We start from the raw sequence: 14,317 nt of genomic DNA on the forward strand, positions 1-14,317 counted from the left end.
CCAGAAAATTAGAAAATGCTTTTTTTAGCTCTGCCTTTGAAAAGGAAGCAAGGTTAAGAGTGAAAACAGTGAAATCAGGATACAAGGAACACTCACGATAGGTCACTGGACGTTTGGGTGGGCTGACTGTTTTTAAAGCAAGCATACCAGGGAAATGACATGCAATTTGTACATTTTAAGGCAGCCAGGTATATAAAACTATCACTAATTCTATCGTTAATTTTCTAAAACTGAGGCATATGGCCTCAGAGCCCAACCCTTCTAGGAGACACCTGTTCTGGCTTATCCTCCTACACCAATCAGAACAGGCCACACATTCTTCTGAAATTGTCCTTGGCGAGATAACCACAGAACAGCCATAGTGGACCTCAACTGGTTTTAACAGGTTTTCTACACCATCTTAACACTTTAGGTGACCTATTAGCTCATTAAGTGAAAAATACATATAAGCACTCCACCTCTAGGTGAAGGCTTAACATGCTAATGAAGGAAAATCAACTCTTCCTCCCTCCCAGAGAATCAAACCCTTGTCTAGAGAAAATACATAGTCATCCCCAAGCCCTAAGGAGCCCTGATGGTGCAGTGGTTAAAGCGATTGACTGCTAACCGAAAGGTAGGTAGTTCGAAACCACCAGAGGCTCTACAGGAGAAAGATGTGGCAGCCTTCTTCTGTAGAGATTTACAGCCTTGGAAACTCTATGGGGTCACTACGAGTCATAACTGACTGGAGGGCAGCAGGTTTGGTTTGGTTTGGTCCCCAAGCCCTGAGCCCCTGCATGAAGGTCAATCCTGAATATTCATAATGAATTTGCATTTCCTTGTGTGTACCCTGTAAAAGCCCACTTCCCCAAGCTGCCTGCAAGCAGTCTTGGAGGCAGCAGCCCTGATTGCTGCTTTCTTTGCACAATGAAATAAAGATGCCTTTCTAATCTCCCACCTCTGCCTCTTGTCTATTGGCTGCAACAAGTCATGCCAAGCAGAACCTGGGCTTTCCACCTGGCAACAAAACCACATAATCCCATATATCTGAATACTAGGGAAATAATTCTCAAAGGGAAATTCTGACAAATTACACTTGTGTCTCCATACCTGAGGGTTTGCAGTAGTCTCCAAGCAGACCATGGATATTCAACACACATGAGCAAGGTAACACTTTCCCAGCTGCTGAAATAAAATACACAAATAACCTACTCACCTCCCTTTGTGGTCTTTCCAAGGGCACAATATACAAGAACAGAGGCTTTTGTGGTCTGATTAAAAACACCTCTGTGTTCTAGCTTGGGTATATGTGAGACACTTCCACGTTCTAGCATGGTATACGTGAGATGGCAGACCCGGAAGAGATGGAGATGCATTTCCTTACCAGAAACATCCCTCAAAGGACACCAGTGCTTATCTTATCCTTTATAACATCACATATGTTTGGCAGATAACAAGCAAATCAAACAACTCCTCACCTTTAGAGAATTTCCACACGATGGTGGGTACAGGATAACCCTCAGCAGAGCAGTTGAGGATGACAGCTTTGCCATAAATCCCATCCTGGTCCCGGGGCTGAACCACAAACTTGGGGGGAACTGAAAAGAGAGAAACATCACCAGCAATTCAGACAAGACCATAAGTTAATAAAAGTGTACTTAAGAAATCCAAGAATTCTAGTGAATCTCAAAATACACAGAACGTTTTACATAGATGAGAAAATGAAATCAGGGTTTGCAGTTTGGGGCAAATGAGGAGAAAGTCTTGGTGTGGACAATTTTTATATCAATGAGCTCATGTAGATGGAAGTTATTTTGCACTGGGGAAAACTGGACCTCTGAGAGTAGGAGTTTGACTAAATCACAGGAAGGTGACATTTTGTTTTTCATTTATGTTATCAAAGGAGGTCTTTAGGAACTTTCTCTACAGAAAATAGAATTACAATCACTATTTAAAGAACAGATAGAACATATATGTGCTCCTTACAGAGCAATTTTCTAGGATAAGTATTCCTCTTGGGTCTGTGATGCACCTAACCTCTATTTTTTTCTTTAGCAGGAGATGGAGGGAGAACTAATAGGAACCCTCTATAAGGTAACATAAAAGGTTAGGCACTCGGCTGCTAACCAAAAGGTTGGTGGTTCAACCCAACCCAGAGATGCCTTAGAAGACAGGCCTGGTGAATTACTTCCAAAAAATGGGCACTGAAAACCCTTTGGAGCACAGTTCTACTCTGACATACATACAGTCACCATGAGTCAGAATCGATTTGATGACAACTGGTTTAGTGTTTTGGTTTTAAAGGCAACAAAGAACACAACACAATATTGAACTTCTTCCAAAAATCTGAGAAGGACACATCATTCCTGGTGTCAGCACCGTTTTGGACCCAAGGGGGACTTTGGGGGCCAGTTGAAGTAATCCATCATAATGACTCTATAGTGTACCTATAAGAAACATCTATTGAGTAATTGCTTATTTGGTGAGTTTTGTAAGATGCTGGAAAGATCCATCCCTACCCAAAATGTACACATGTACCCTGCTTAAACATACCTACCAAGAGACAGCAATTTTTTTTATTGTACTTTAATCGAAGGTTTACAGAACTAGTTTCTCATTAAAGATTTAGTATACATTATTTTATGACATTGATTAACAACCCCACGACATGTTAACACTTTCCCGTCTCAACCTTGGGTTCCCTATTTACCAGCTTTCCTATCTCCTCCTGCATTCTAGTCCTTGCCCCTGGGCTGGTGTGCCCCTTTAGTCTCGTTTTGCTTTATGGGCCTGTCTAATCTTTGGCTGAAGGGTGAACCTCAGGAGTGACTTCATTACTGAGATAAAAGGGTGACTGGGTATCATATTCTCAGGGTTTCTCCAGTCTCTGTCAGGCCAGTAAGTCTGGCTTTTCTTTTTTGTAAGTTAGAATTTTGTTATACATTTTTCTCCAGCTCTGTCCAGGACCATCTATTGTGATCCCTGTCAGAGCAGTCAGTGGTGGTAGCCAGGCACCATCTAGTTGTGCTGGACTCAGTCTGGTGGAGGCTGTGATAGTTGTGGTCCATTAGTCCTTTGGACTATTCTTCCCCTTTTATCTTTAGTTCTTTTCATTTTCCTTTGCTCCCAAAGGGGTGAGACTAATGGAGTATTTCAGATGGCCACTCACAGGCTCTTAAGACCCCAGATGCTACTCACCAAAGTAGAATGTAGAACATTTTCTTTATAAACTATGTTACGCCAATTGAGCTAGATGTTCCCCAAGACCATGGTCCCCACAGCCCTCAGTCCAGCAATTCTGTCCCTCAGGGAGTTTTGGTGTCTCTATGGAGCATCCATGACCTTGCCTTTTGTACAAGCTGGGCTGCTTTCCCCAGTATTGTGTACTGTCTTACCCTTCACCAAAGTTACCACTTACCTATTATCTATTTAGTGTTTTTCCATCCCCACCCCTTGCCTCCCTTGTAACCATCAAAGATTGTTTCTTTTTTGTGTGTAAACCTTTTCATGAGTTCCATGTCTCATACAATATTTGCCCTTTTGCAATTGACTTATTTTACTCAGCACAATGCCCTCCAGATTCATCCAAGTTGTGAGATGCTTCACAGATTCATCATTGTTCCTCATCGTTGCGTAATACTCCATCGTGCGTATGTGCCATAGTTTGTTTATCCATTCTTCTGTTGATAGGCATCTAGGTTGTTTCTTTTTGCTATTGTAAACAATGCTGCAATGAACGTGGGTATCCATATGTCGATATGTGTGGAGACTTATTTCTCTAGGATATATTCCTAGGAGTGGGATTGCTGGATCATATAGTATTTCTATTTCTAGCTTTCTAAGGCAGCACCATATCGTTTCCCAAAATGGTTATATCATTTTGCATTCCCACCAGCAGTGCATAAGAGTTTCAATCTCTCCATAGCCTCTCCAACATCTGTTATTTCCTTTTTTTTTTTTTTATTCGTGCCAGTGATGTCAGGTAAGATGGTCTCACTGTGGTTTTGATTTGCATTTCTCTAATGGCTAGTGATGGCAAGCATTTCCTCATGTATCTGCTGGCTGCTAGAATGTCCTCTTTGGTGAAGCGTCCATTTCCTTTGCCCATTTTTTAATCAGATTGTCTTCTTGTTACAGCGGTGTTGGATTTTCCTGCAGATTTTAGAGATTAGACCTTTGTTTGATTTGCAATTGCCAATTTTTTTTTCCCAGTCTGTAGGTTCTCTTTTTACTCTTTTGGTCAAGTCTTTTGATGAGCATAAGTGTTTAATTTTTAGAAAGTCCCAGTTATCTAGCTTAACTTCTGGAGTTTGTGTATTGTTGGTTATGATTTATATCCTGTTAATGCCATGTGTTAGGGCCTCTAGCGTTGATCCTATTTTTTCTTCTATGAACTTTATAGCTTTTGTCTTTGTATTTAGGTCTTTGATCCATTCTGAATTAGTTTTTGTGTATGATGTGAGGTATGGGTCCTGTTTCATTTTGTGCAGATGGACACCCAGTTTTGCCAGCACCATTTGATGGATTTTGGGCCCTTGTCAAAGATCAGATGACTGTAGGTGGGTGGATTTACATCTGGGTCCCAATTCTGTTCCACTGGTCAACGTGTCTGTCTTTGTATACCAGGCTGTTTTGACTACCGTAGCTGTATAGTAGCTTCTGAGGTCAGGTAGTGCGAGTCCTCCTGCTTTATTCTTCTTCTTCAATAGTGCTTTACTTATCCGGGGCTTCTTCCCTTGCTATATAAAGTTAATGATTAGTTTTCCCATCTCTTTAAAGAATATTGTTGGTATTTGGATTGGGATTGCATTGTATTTGTAAATTAGAGAAAACAATGGTTTCATGTTAAGTTATTGTGATTGGAAGAATCTTCAAGTCTTCTCTTAAAGAGAAGATACAAATCCTTGAAGAAATATGCAGCATCTGAAGCTGTTACCATTCCCCAATCCATCCCTGCAGATCAGTGATTAATTATGGGATAGACTTTCAACGACACAGTCATAGAATTACATGAGAGAAGATGCGATCATGTCCACCAAATATTAGACACTTAGCGAATGTGAGCATTCTTCCTCCCCTTTCCACAATTCCTTATAAGGCGAATCATGTCTGCTTTGCAATATCCAGGTTTCTTTTTTTTTTTTAATTTTTATTAAGCTTCAAGTGAACATTTACCATTCCAATCAGTCTGTCACATGTAGGTTTACATACATCTTACTCCCTTCTCCCACTTGCTCTCCCCCTATTGAGTCAGCCCTTACAGTCTCTCGTTTCGTGCCAATTTTACCTTCTTCCCTCTCTCTCTATCTTCCCATCCCCCCTCCAGTCAAGAGTTGCCAACACACTCTCCTGTGTCCACCTGATTTAATTAGCTCACTCTTCATCAGTATCTCTCTCCCCCCCACTGACCAGTCCTTTTCATGCCTGATGATTTGTCTTCGGGGATGGTTCCTGTCCTGTGCCATCAGAAGTTCTGGGGAGCATTGTCTCTGGGATTCCTCTAGTCGCAATCATACCATTAGGTGTGGTCTTTTAATGAGAATTTGGGGTCTGCATCCCATTGGTCTCCTGCTCCCTCAGGAGTTGTCTGTTGTGTTCCCTGACAGGGCAGACATCGATTGTGGCCAGGCACCAACTAGTTCTTCTGGTCTCAGGATATTGTAGGTCTCTGGTTCAAGTGGCCCTTTCTGTCTCTTGGGTTCTTAGTTGTCGTGTGACCTTGGTGTTCTTCCTTTGCCTTTGCTCCCGGTGGGTTGAGACCAATTAATGTATTTTAGATGGCTGCTTGTTGGCATTTAGGACCCCAGGTGCCACAATTCAAAGTGGGATGCAGAGTGTTTTCATAATAGAATTGTTTTGCCCATTGATTTAGAAGTCCTCTCAAACCAAGTTCCCCAGACCCCAGCCCCTGCTTCGCTATCCTTTGAAGCTTTCATTTTATCTCGGAAACCTCTTTACTTTTAATCCTGTCCAATTAGGCTGACCTTCCATGTTTTGAGTGTTGTCTTTCCCTTCACCCAAAGCAGTTCCCATCTACAGATTGATCAATAAAAAGCCCTCTCCCTCCCTCCCTCCCTCCCTCCCTCCCTCCCCCCTTTGTAACCACAAAAGTATGTGTTCTTTTCCGTTTTTTCTATTTCTCAAGATCTTATAATAGTGGTCTTATACAATATTTGTCCTTTTGCAACTGACTCATTTCGCTCAGCATAATGCCTTCCAGATTCCTCCATGTTATGAAGTGTTTCAGAGATTCGTCACTGTTCTTTATCGATGCGTAGTATTCCATTGTGTGAATATACCACAATTTATTTACCCATTCGTCCGTTGATGGACATCTTGTTTGCTTCCAGCTTTTTGCTATTGTAAACAGAGCTGCAATAAACATGGGTGTGCATATATCTGTTTGTGTGAAGGGTCTTGTATTTTTAGGGTATATTCCGAGGAGTGGGATTTCTGGGTTGTATGGTAGTTCTATTTCTAACTGTTTAAGATAACGCCAGATGGATTTCCAAAGTGGTTGTACCATTTTACAACCCCACCAGCAGTGTATGAGAGTTCCAGTCTCTCCGCAGCCTCTCCAACATTTATTATTTTGTGTTTTTTGAATTAATGCCAGTCTAGTTGGTGTCAGATGGAATCTCATCGTAGTTTTAATTTGCATTTCTCTAATGACTAATGATCGAGAGCATTTTCTCATGTATCTGTTGGCTGCCTGAATATCTTCCTTAGTGAAATGTGTGTTCATATCCTTTGCCCACTTCTTGATTGGGTTGTTTGTCTTTTTGTGGTTGAGTTTTGACAGAATCATGTAGATTTTAGAGATCAGGCGCTGGTCTGAGATGTCATAGCTGAATATTCTTTCCCAGTCTGTAGGTGGTCTTTTTACTCTTTTGGTGAAGTCTTTAGATGTGCATAGGTGTTTGATTTTTAGGAGCTCCCAGTTATCTGGTTTCTCTTCATCATTTTTGGCAATGTTTTGTATTCTGTTTATGCCCTGTATTAGGGCTCCTAGGGTAGATCCTATTTTTTCTTCCATGATTTTTATCGTTTTAGTCTTTATGTTTAGGTCTTTGATCCACTTGGAGTTAGTTTTTGTGCATGGTGTGAGGTATGGGTCCTGTTTCATTCTTTTGCAAATGGATATCCAGGTATGCCAGCACCATTTGTTAAAAAGACTATTATTTCCCCAATTGACTGACACTGGTCCTTTGTCAAATATCAGCTGCTCATAAATGGATGGATTTATATCTGGATTCTCAATTCTGTTCCATTGGTCTATGTGCCTGTTGTTGTACCAGTACCAGGCTGTTTTGACTACTGTAGCTATATAATAGGTTCTGAAATCAGGTAGAGTGAGGCCTCCCACTTTCTTCTTCTTTTTCAGTAATGTTTTGCTTATCCGGGGGTTCTTTCCTTTCCATATGAAATTAGTGATTTGTTTCTCTATTCCCTTAATGTATGACATTGGTATTTGGATTGGAAGTGCGTTGTATGTATAAATGGCTTTTGGTAGAATAGACATTTTTACTATGTTAAGTCTTCCTATCCATGAGCAGGGTATGTTTTTCCATTTAAGTGTGTCCTTTTGAATTTCTTGTAGCAGAGTTTTATAGTTTTCTTTGTATAGGTCTTTTACATCCTTGGTAAGATTTATTCCTAAGTATTTTATCTTCTTGGGGGCTACTGTGAATGGTATTGATTTGGTTATTTCCTCTTCGGTGTTCTTTTTGTTGATGTAGAGGAATCCAAGTGATTTTTGTATGTTTATTTTATATCCTGAGACTCTTCCAAACTCTTCTATTAGTTTCAGTAGTTTTCTGGAGGATTTCTTAGGGTTTTCTGTGTATATAATCATGTCATCTGCAAATAGTGATAGCTTTACTTCCTCCTTACCAATCTGGATACCCTTTATTTCTTTGTCTAGCCTAATTGCTCTGGCTAGGACTTCAAGTACGATGTTGAATAAGAGTGGTGATAAAGGGCATCCTTGTCTGGTTCCCGTTCTCAAGGGAAATGCTTTCAGGTTCTCTCCATTTAGAGTGATATTGGCCGTCGGCTTTGCATATATGCCCTTTATTATGTTGAGGAATTTTCCTTCAATTCCTATTTTGGTGAGAGTTTTTATCATAAATGGGTGTTGGACTTTGTCAAATGCCTTTTCTGCATCAATTGATAAGATCATGTGGTTTTTGTCTTTTGTTTTATTTATGTGATGGATTACATTAATGGTTTTTCTGATATTAAACCAGCCTTGCATACCTGGTATAAATCCCACTTGATCAGGGTGAATTATTTTTTTGATGTGTTGTTGGATTCTATTGGCTAGAATTTTATTAAGGATTTTTGCATCTATGTTCATGAGGGATATAGGTCTAAAATTTTCTTTTTTTGTAATGTCTTTACCTGGTTTTGGTATCAGGGAGATGGTAGCTTCATAGAATGAGTTGGGTAGTATTCCGTCTTTTTCTATACTTTGAAATACCTTCAATAGTAACGGTGTTAAGTCTTCCCTGAAGGTTTGGTAGAACTCTGCAGTGAAGCCATCTGGGCCAGGACTTTTTTTTGTTGGGAGTTTTTTGATTACCGTTTCAATCTCTTTTTTTGTTATGGGTCTATTTAGTTGTTCTACTTCTGAATGTGTTAGTTTAGGTAAGTAGTATTGTTCCAAGAATTTATCCATTTCTTCTAGGTTTTCAAATTTGTTAGAGTACAATTTTATGTAGTAATCTGATATGATTCTTTTGATTTCATTTGGTTCTGTTGTGATGTGGTCCTTCTCGTTTCTTATTCGGGTTATTTGTTTCCTTTCCTGTTTTTCTTTAGTCAGTCTAGCCAATGGTTTATCAATTTTGTTAATTTTTTCAAAGAACCAGCTTTTGGCTTTGTTAATTCTTTCAATTGTTTTTCTGTTCTCTAATTCATTTAGTTCAGCTCTAATTTTTATTATTTGTTTTCTTCGGGTGCCTGATGGATTCTTTTGTTGCTCACTTTCTATTTGCTCAAGTTGTCGGGACAGTTCTCTGATTTTGTCTCTTTCTTCTTTTTGTATGTGTGCATTTATCGATATAAATTGGCCTCTGAGCACTGCTTTTGCTGTGTCCCAGAGGTTTTGATAGGAAGTATTTTCATTCTCGTTGCTTTCTAAGAATTTCCTTATTCCCTCCTTGATGTCTTCTATAACCCAGTCTTTTTTCAGGAGGGTATTGTTCATTTTCCAAGTATTTGATTTCTTTTCCCTAGTTTTTCTGTTATTGATTTCTAGCTTCATTGCCTTGTGGTCTGAGAAGATGCTTTGTAATATTTCGATGTTTTGGATTCTGGAAAGATTTGTTTTATGCCCTAATATGTGGTCTATTCTAGAGAATGTTCCATGTGCGCTAGAAAAAAAAGTATATTTTGCAGCAGTTGGGTGGAGAGTTCTGTATAAGTCAATGAGGTCAAGTTGGTTGATTGTTGTAAGTAGGTCTTCCGTGTCTCTATTGAGCTTCTTACTGGATGTCCTGTCCTTCTCCGAAAGTGGTGTGTTGAAGTCTCCTACTATATATGTGGAGGTGTCTATCTCACTTTTCAATTCTGCTAAAATTTGATTTATGTATCTTGCAGCCCTGTCATTAGGTGCGTAAATATTTAATATGGTTATGTCTTCCTGATCAATTGTCCCTTTTATCATTATATAGTGTCCTTCTTTATCCTTTGTGGTGGATTTAAGTCTAAAGTCTATTTTGTCAGAAATTAATATTGCTACTCCTCTTCTTTTTTGCTTATTGTTTGCTTGATATATTTTTTTCCATCCTTTGAGTTTTAGTTTGTTTGTGTCTCTAAGTCTAAGGTGTGTCTCTTGTAGGCAGCATATAGATGGATCGTGTTTTTTTTATCCAGTCCGTGACTCTCTGTCTCTTTATTGGTGCATTTAGTCCATTTACATTCAGCGTAATTATAGATAAGTAAGTTTTTAGTGCTGTCATTTTGATGCCTTTTCATGTGTGTTGTTGGCCATTTCATTTTTCCACATGCTTTTTTGTGCTGAGACGTTTTTCTTAGTAGCTTGTGAGATCCTCATTTTCATAATGTTTAACTTTGTGTTTATTGAGTCGTTACGTTTTTCTTGGCTTTTTTCTTGAGTTATGGAATTGATATTCCTTTTTGTGGTTACCTTTTTATTTACCCCTATTTTTCTAAGTAAAAACCTAACTTGTATCCTTCTATTTCGCCTTGTCTCACTCTCCATCTGGCAGTTCAATGTCTCCTATATTTAGTCCCTCTTTTTGATTATTTTGATCGTTTATCTATTGATTTCCATGATTTCCTGTTGTGTGTATTATTTTGTTTATTTATTTATTTTTTAGAATTAGTCTTAATTTGTTTGTTTTTGTGCTTTCCCTGTTTGAGTTGCGTTGATATCAGGACGTTCTGTTTTGTGACCTTGTATTGTGCTGGTAGCTGATATTATTGGTCATCCGGCCAAACAATCTCCTTTAGCATTTCTTGCAGTCTTGGTTTAGTTTTTGCAAATTCTCTAAACTTGTGTTTATCTGTAAATATCTTAATTTCTCCTTCATATTTCAGAGAGAGTTTTGCTGGATATATGATCCTTGGTTGGCAGTTTTTCTCGTTTAGTGCTCTGTATATGTCGTCCCATTCCCTTCTTGCCTGCATGGTTTCTGCTGAGTAGTCTGAACTTATTCTTATTGATTCTCCCTTGAAGGAAACCTTTCTTTTCTCCCTGGCTGCTTTTAAAATTTTCTGTTTGTCTTTGGTTTTGGCAAGTTTGATGATGATATGTCTTGGTGTTTTTCTTTTTGGATCAATCTTAAATGGGGTTCGATGAGCATCTTGGATAGATATCCTTTCTTCTTTCATGATGTCAGGGAAGTTTTGTGTCAGGAGTTCTTCAACTATTTTCTCTGTGTTTTCTGTCCCCCCTCCCTGTTCTGGGACTCCAATTACTCGCAAGTTATCCTTCTTGATAGAGTCCCACATGATTCTTAGGGTTTCTTCATTTTTTTTAATTCTTTTATCTGATTTTTTTTCAGCTATGTTGGTGTTGTTTCCCTGGTCCTCCAGAAGTCCCAGTCTACATTCTAATTGCTCGAGTCTGCTCCTCTGACTTTCTATTGCGTTGTCAAATTCTGTAATTTTATTGTTAATCTTTTGGATTTCTACATGCTGTCTCTCTATGGATTCTTGCAACTTGTTAATTTTTCCACTATGTTCTTGAATAATCTTTTTGAGTTCTTCAACAGTTTTATCAGTGTGTTCCTTGGCTTTTTCTGCATTTATCCTAATTTCATTTGTGATATCTTTAAGCATTCTGTAAATTAGTTTTTTATATTCTGTATCTGATAATTCCAGGATTGTATCTTCATTTGGGAAAGATTTTGATTCTTTTGTTTGGGGGGTTGGAGAAGCTGTCATGGTCTGTTTCTTTATGTGGTTTGATATGGACTGCTGTCTCCGAGCCATCACTGGGAAACTAGATTTTCCAAGTAGTCAGCTGGTGCGCTGGCTCCTAGTTCTGTAAACAGTCGCTGTCTGCCCGTATTTGTTCGTTTTCCGTCTCTAAGTCTGTGCTTGTTGTTCAGAGTTTGTAGATTGTTATGTATGTGATCGATTCCCTTGTTTTTCCGAGTCTTTGTTGCAAGAGGGATCCGCGGTAGCGTCCACCTAGTCCGCCATCTTGGCCCCCGCCCTCCCCAGGTTTCTTTTTAAGACAAAGAGGTGAGCCTATGTACCACAGAGACTCTGGAATTCCAGACACCACAAGTAATGGGTTAAGGATAGAGTTAGGGTCCAGGTCCTCGAGAGGCTTAGAAGCATGTTGAAATGATATAAGCCACAGGGATCACTTTGGTCATAAAACAACCAAGGAGGAGAAAATGATATGAAGACACAAAAGGCTGCAAGAGATGGGAACTCACTGCTGTGTTTCCAGAGCAGAATGTTTTAATTTTCTAGCTCAGCTTTATGTAGAAAGTGTTACACATGGAGAGGCAACCAAGCTTGACGGTCAGGCACGTAGACCAGAGAGCTCAATGCCTGGGTTTGATTTCCAGCTCTGGTACCTCCAGCTGGATGTTGTTGTGAAAGTTATCGAATCACAGAACGTTATCTCTTGGCCTCAATTTCCTTATCTATAGGATTGTAACAGGAATTAAATGAATTAAGATGAGAAAAGTGCTCAGAACAGTGGGTGGCAGATGTTGCCGCGTTGTCTGAGTGTCGGTTACTTTATTAAATGCCAGTATGTCTAGCTTTAGCATATCCTTAACAAACAAAGTTCCCAACTTGCAAATGAAATAAATCGTTTACATAGCCAGTGGGTTTCTAGGATATTTCTGAACTAGCAAATAATTTTATCTAATTCAAATGGTATTCTAAGGCAAATTTATTGCACAAAATGAAATATGTTTAAAATAATATCATAATGGGGTGTATTTCTTGGTGAGAAAATTATTTCTAGGAAAAATGCTGGAGATTATATAAAGCAAGGGTTTCTGTTAAAGTTGATCAATCAACATCAAGGGCACACTGCAAAGTTTAAGACATCATTCCAGAATTGCTCTTCCCAGGGGGAAAGGTAAATCTGTAGTCATTTGCATTCTACACACTATTTGGCTTAAATTCATCTGCTGAGAGCAAGAAACTCCTTGTTAAATGGGCAAGGTAACTAGTCTCTTCTCTTTCCCCTGGAAGAATGTCAGTTATACCGGATCTATAATTCTTCCCTTCAATTTGGCTATAATCCATAGGTTTGTACTTAAAATGGATTAAAGAGGTTTCCATGGGAAATACCATTGACATATTGTAAGCAAGGTAATTACAATTGGAAATGGCCCCTAAAGTAGTAGAATAATTCTACTAAATCATCAAAAAAAAAAAAAACAAGCCCAGAATAAATGCCTATCTCTGATTTCAAACCTTTTCCTCCCTGCTTACTGAATATTGAGCACATTGGTCTTGCTATTCCTTGAACACATCAAACTCACTCCTGGTTCAAGGTCATGGTACTTGTTGGTCTTTCTGCCTAGAACTCTTTCTCCAGTTAGGCATGTGATCCACTCCCTCACTTCATTCAGGTCTCTACTCAAAAACCACCCTTTCAGAAAGGCTTACCTTGACCATCCTACCTAAAATACCATTCCTACCTCATTGCCATTCCTCGTACTAACCTTACCTTCTTTCCTGCCTGTCTTCCTATTTTCTTTCCTTCCTCCCTTCCCTCCCTCCTTCCTTCCTTCCCTCCTTCCATCCCTCCCTCCCTCTGTCTTCCTTCCTTCCTTCCCTCCCCCTTCCTTCCTTCCTTCCTTCCTTCCTTCCTTCCTTCCTTCCTTCCTTCCTTCCTTCCTTCCTTCCTCCCTCCCTCCCTCCCTCCCTCCCTCCCTCCCTTCCTCTCTCCTCCAGTAGAATGTGAGCTCTACGGGGCAGAGATTTAGTGTTTCCATTTTGATCACCATTGTAGCCCCAGCACCCAGAACAATGCCTGTTATAAAAAAATATACTTAATAAATGTGTTGGAATAACAAATGGATGAATGAATGAGTGAAGTAAACCAATAAAATGAATGGTATCAAAAGTTAGGTCAGTAAACATAGTAAAAAGATGTTGTTGCTGTTGTTGTTAGTTTGGCTTCAAGTTGATTGCTACTCATGGCAACCCCAAGCCATGTATTTCAGAGTAGAACTGTGCTCCACAGGGTTTCCACGGCTCTGACCTTTCAGAAGCAGATTGTCAGGCCAGTCTTCAGAGGTGCTTCTGGGTGGGTTCAAACCACCAACGTTTTGGCTAGTAGTCAAGTGCTTAACCATCTCTGCCACCCAGGGACTTGCTATCCTTGTATATTTATTTTCTTTTTCCTGTCAAATAAAGGTCAACCACAGGCCGTTAGGAACTGGAATCGACTCAGCAGCAATGGATTTGGTTTTTTTTTTTTTGGTTATAGGCCTTTCAGCTAGCATGTTTGTTTCTCTATGTGGGACAAGATCATTACAAACCAGAAATAACAAGTCTATCATAAGGTACGCAGAAGTGTTAGAAAAGTTACCTCCTTTGGAATCACGGACAGGAAACCATTGCTTTGGCAGCTTTCCTGTCAGTGGTTCAAGGCTAATAATAGGAACCAAAGGGCAGGCATGATCCGTCATTAAGTCCAACATTTTACCTCAGATGGTTTCATTAACACCAAGGTCACCCAAATGAGCGTGTCATTAGGGAGATTATTGGTGCACTGCAGAGCCCTGGTAGCACAGTGGTTAAGAGTTTGCTGCTAACCAAAAGGTCGGCAGTTTGAATCCACCAATCACTCCTTGGACACCCTGTGAGGCAGTTCTACTCTGTCCAT

At 39.6% G+C, this 14,317-nt stretch overlaps 1 protein-coding gene across 1 annotated transcript in view; it reads right to left on the reverse strand.

Annotated features, from left to right (window-relative positions):
- DSCAM (DS cell adhesion molecule) overlaps window positions 1–14,317 on the reverse strand; it is a 1,038,663-nt gene that overhangs the window by 297,496 nt on the left and 726,850 nt on the right. The window contains exon 10 of the mRNA XM_049874902.1: window positions 1,458–1,577. Within this exon, the coding sequence (XP_049730859.1) occupies window positions 1,458–1,577 (120 nt within the window). The remainder of the gene's footprint in view (window positions 1–1,457; window positions 1,578–14,317) is intronic.

This window comes from Elephas maximus, chromosome 2 (genome assembly GCF_024166365.1).
Source record: "Elephas maximus indicus isolate mEleMax1 chromosome 2, mEleMax1 primary haplotype, whole genome shotgun sequence".
In the NCBI taxonomy this organism is placed as follows: Eukaryota; Metazoa; Chordata; class Mammalia; order Proboscidea; family Elephantidae; genus Elephas; species Elephas maximus.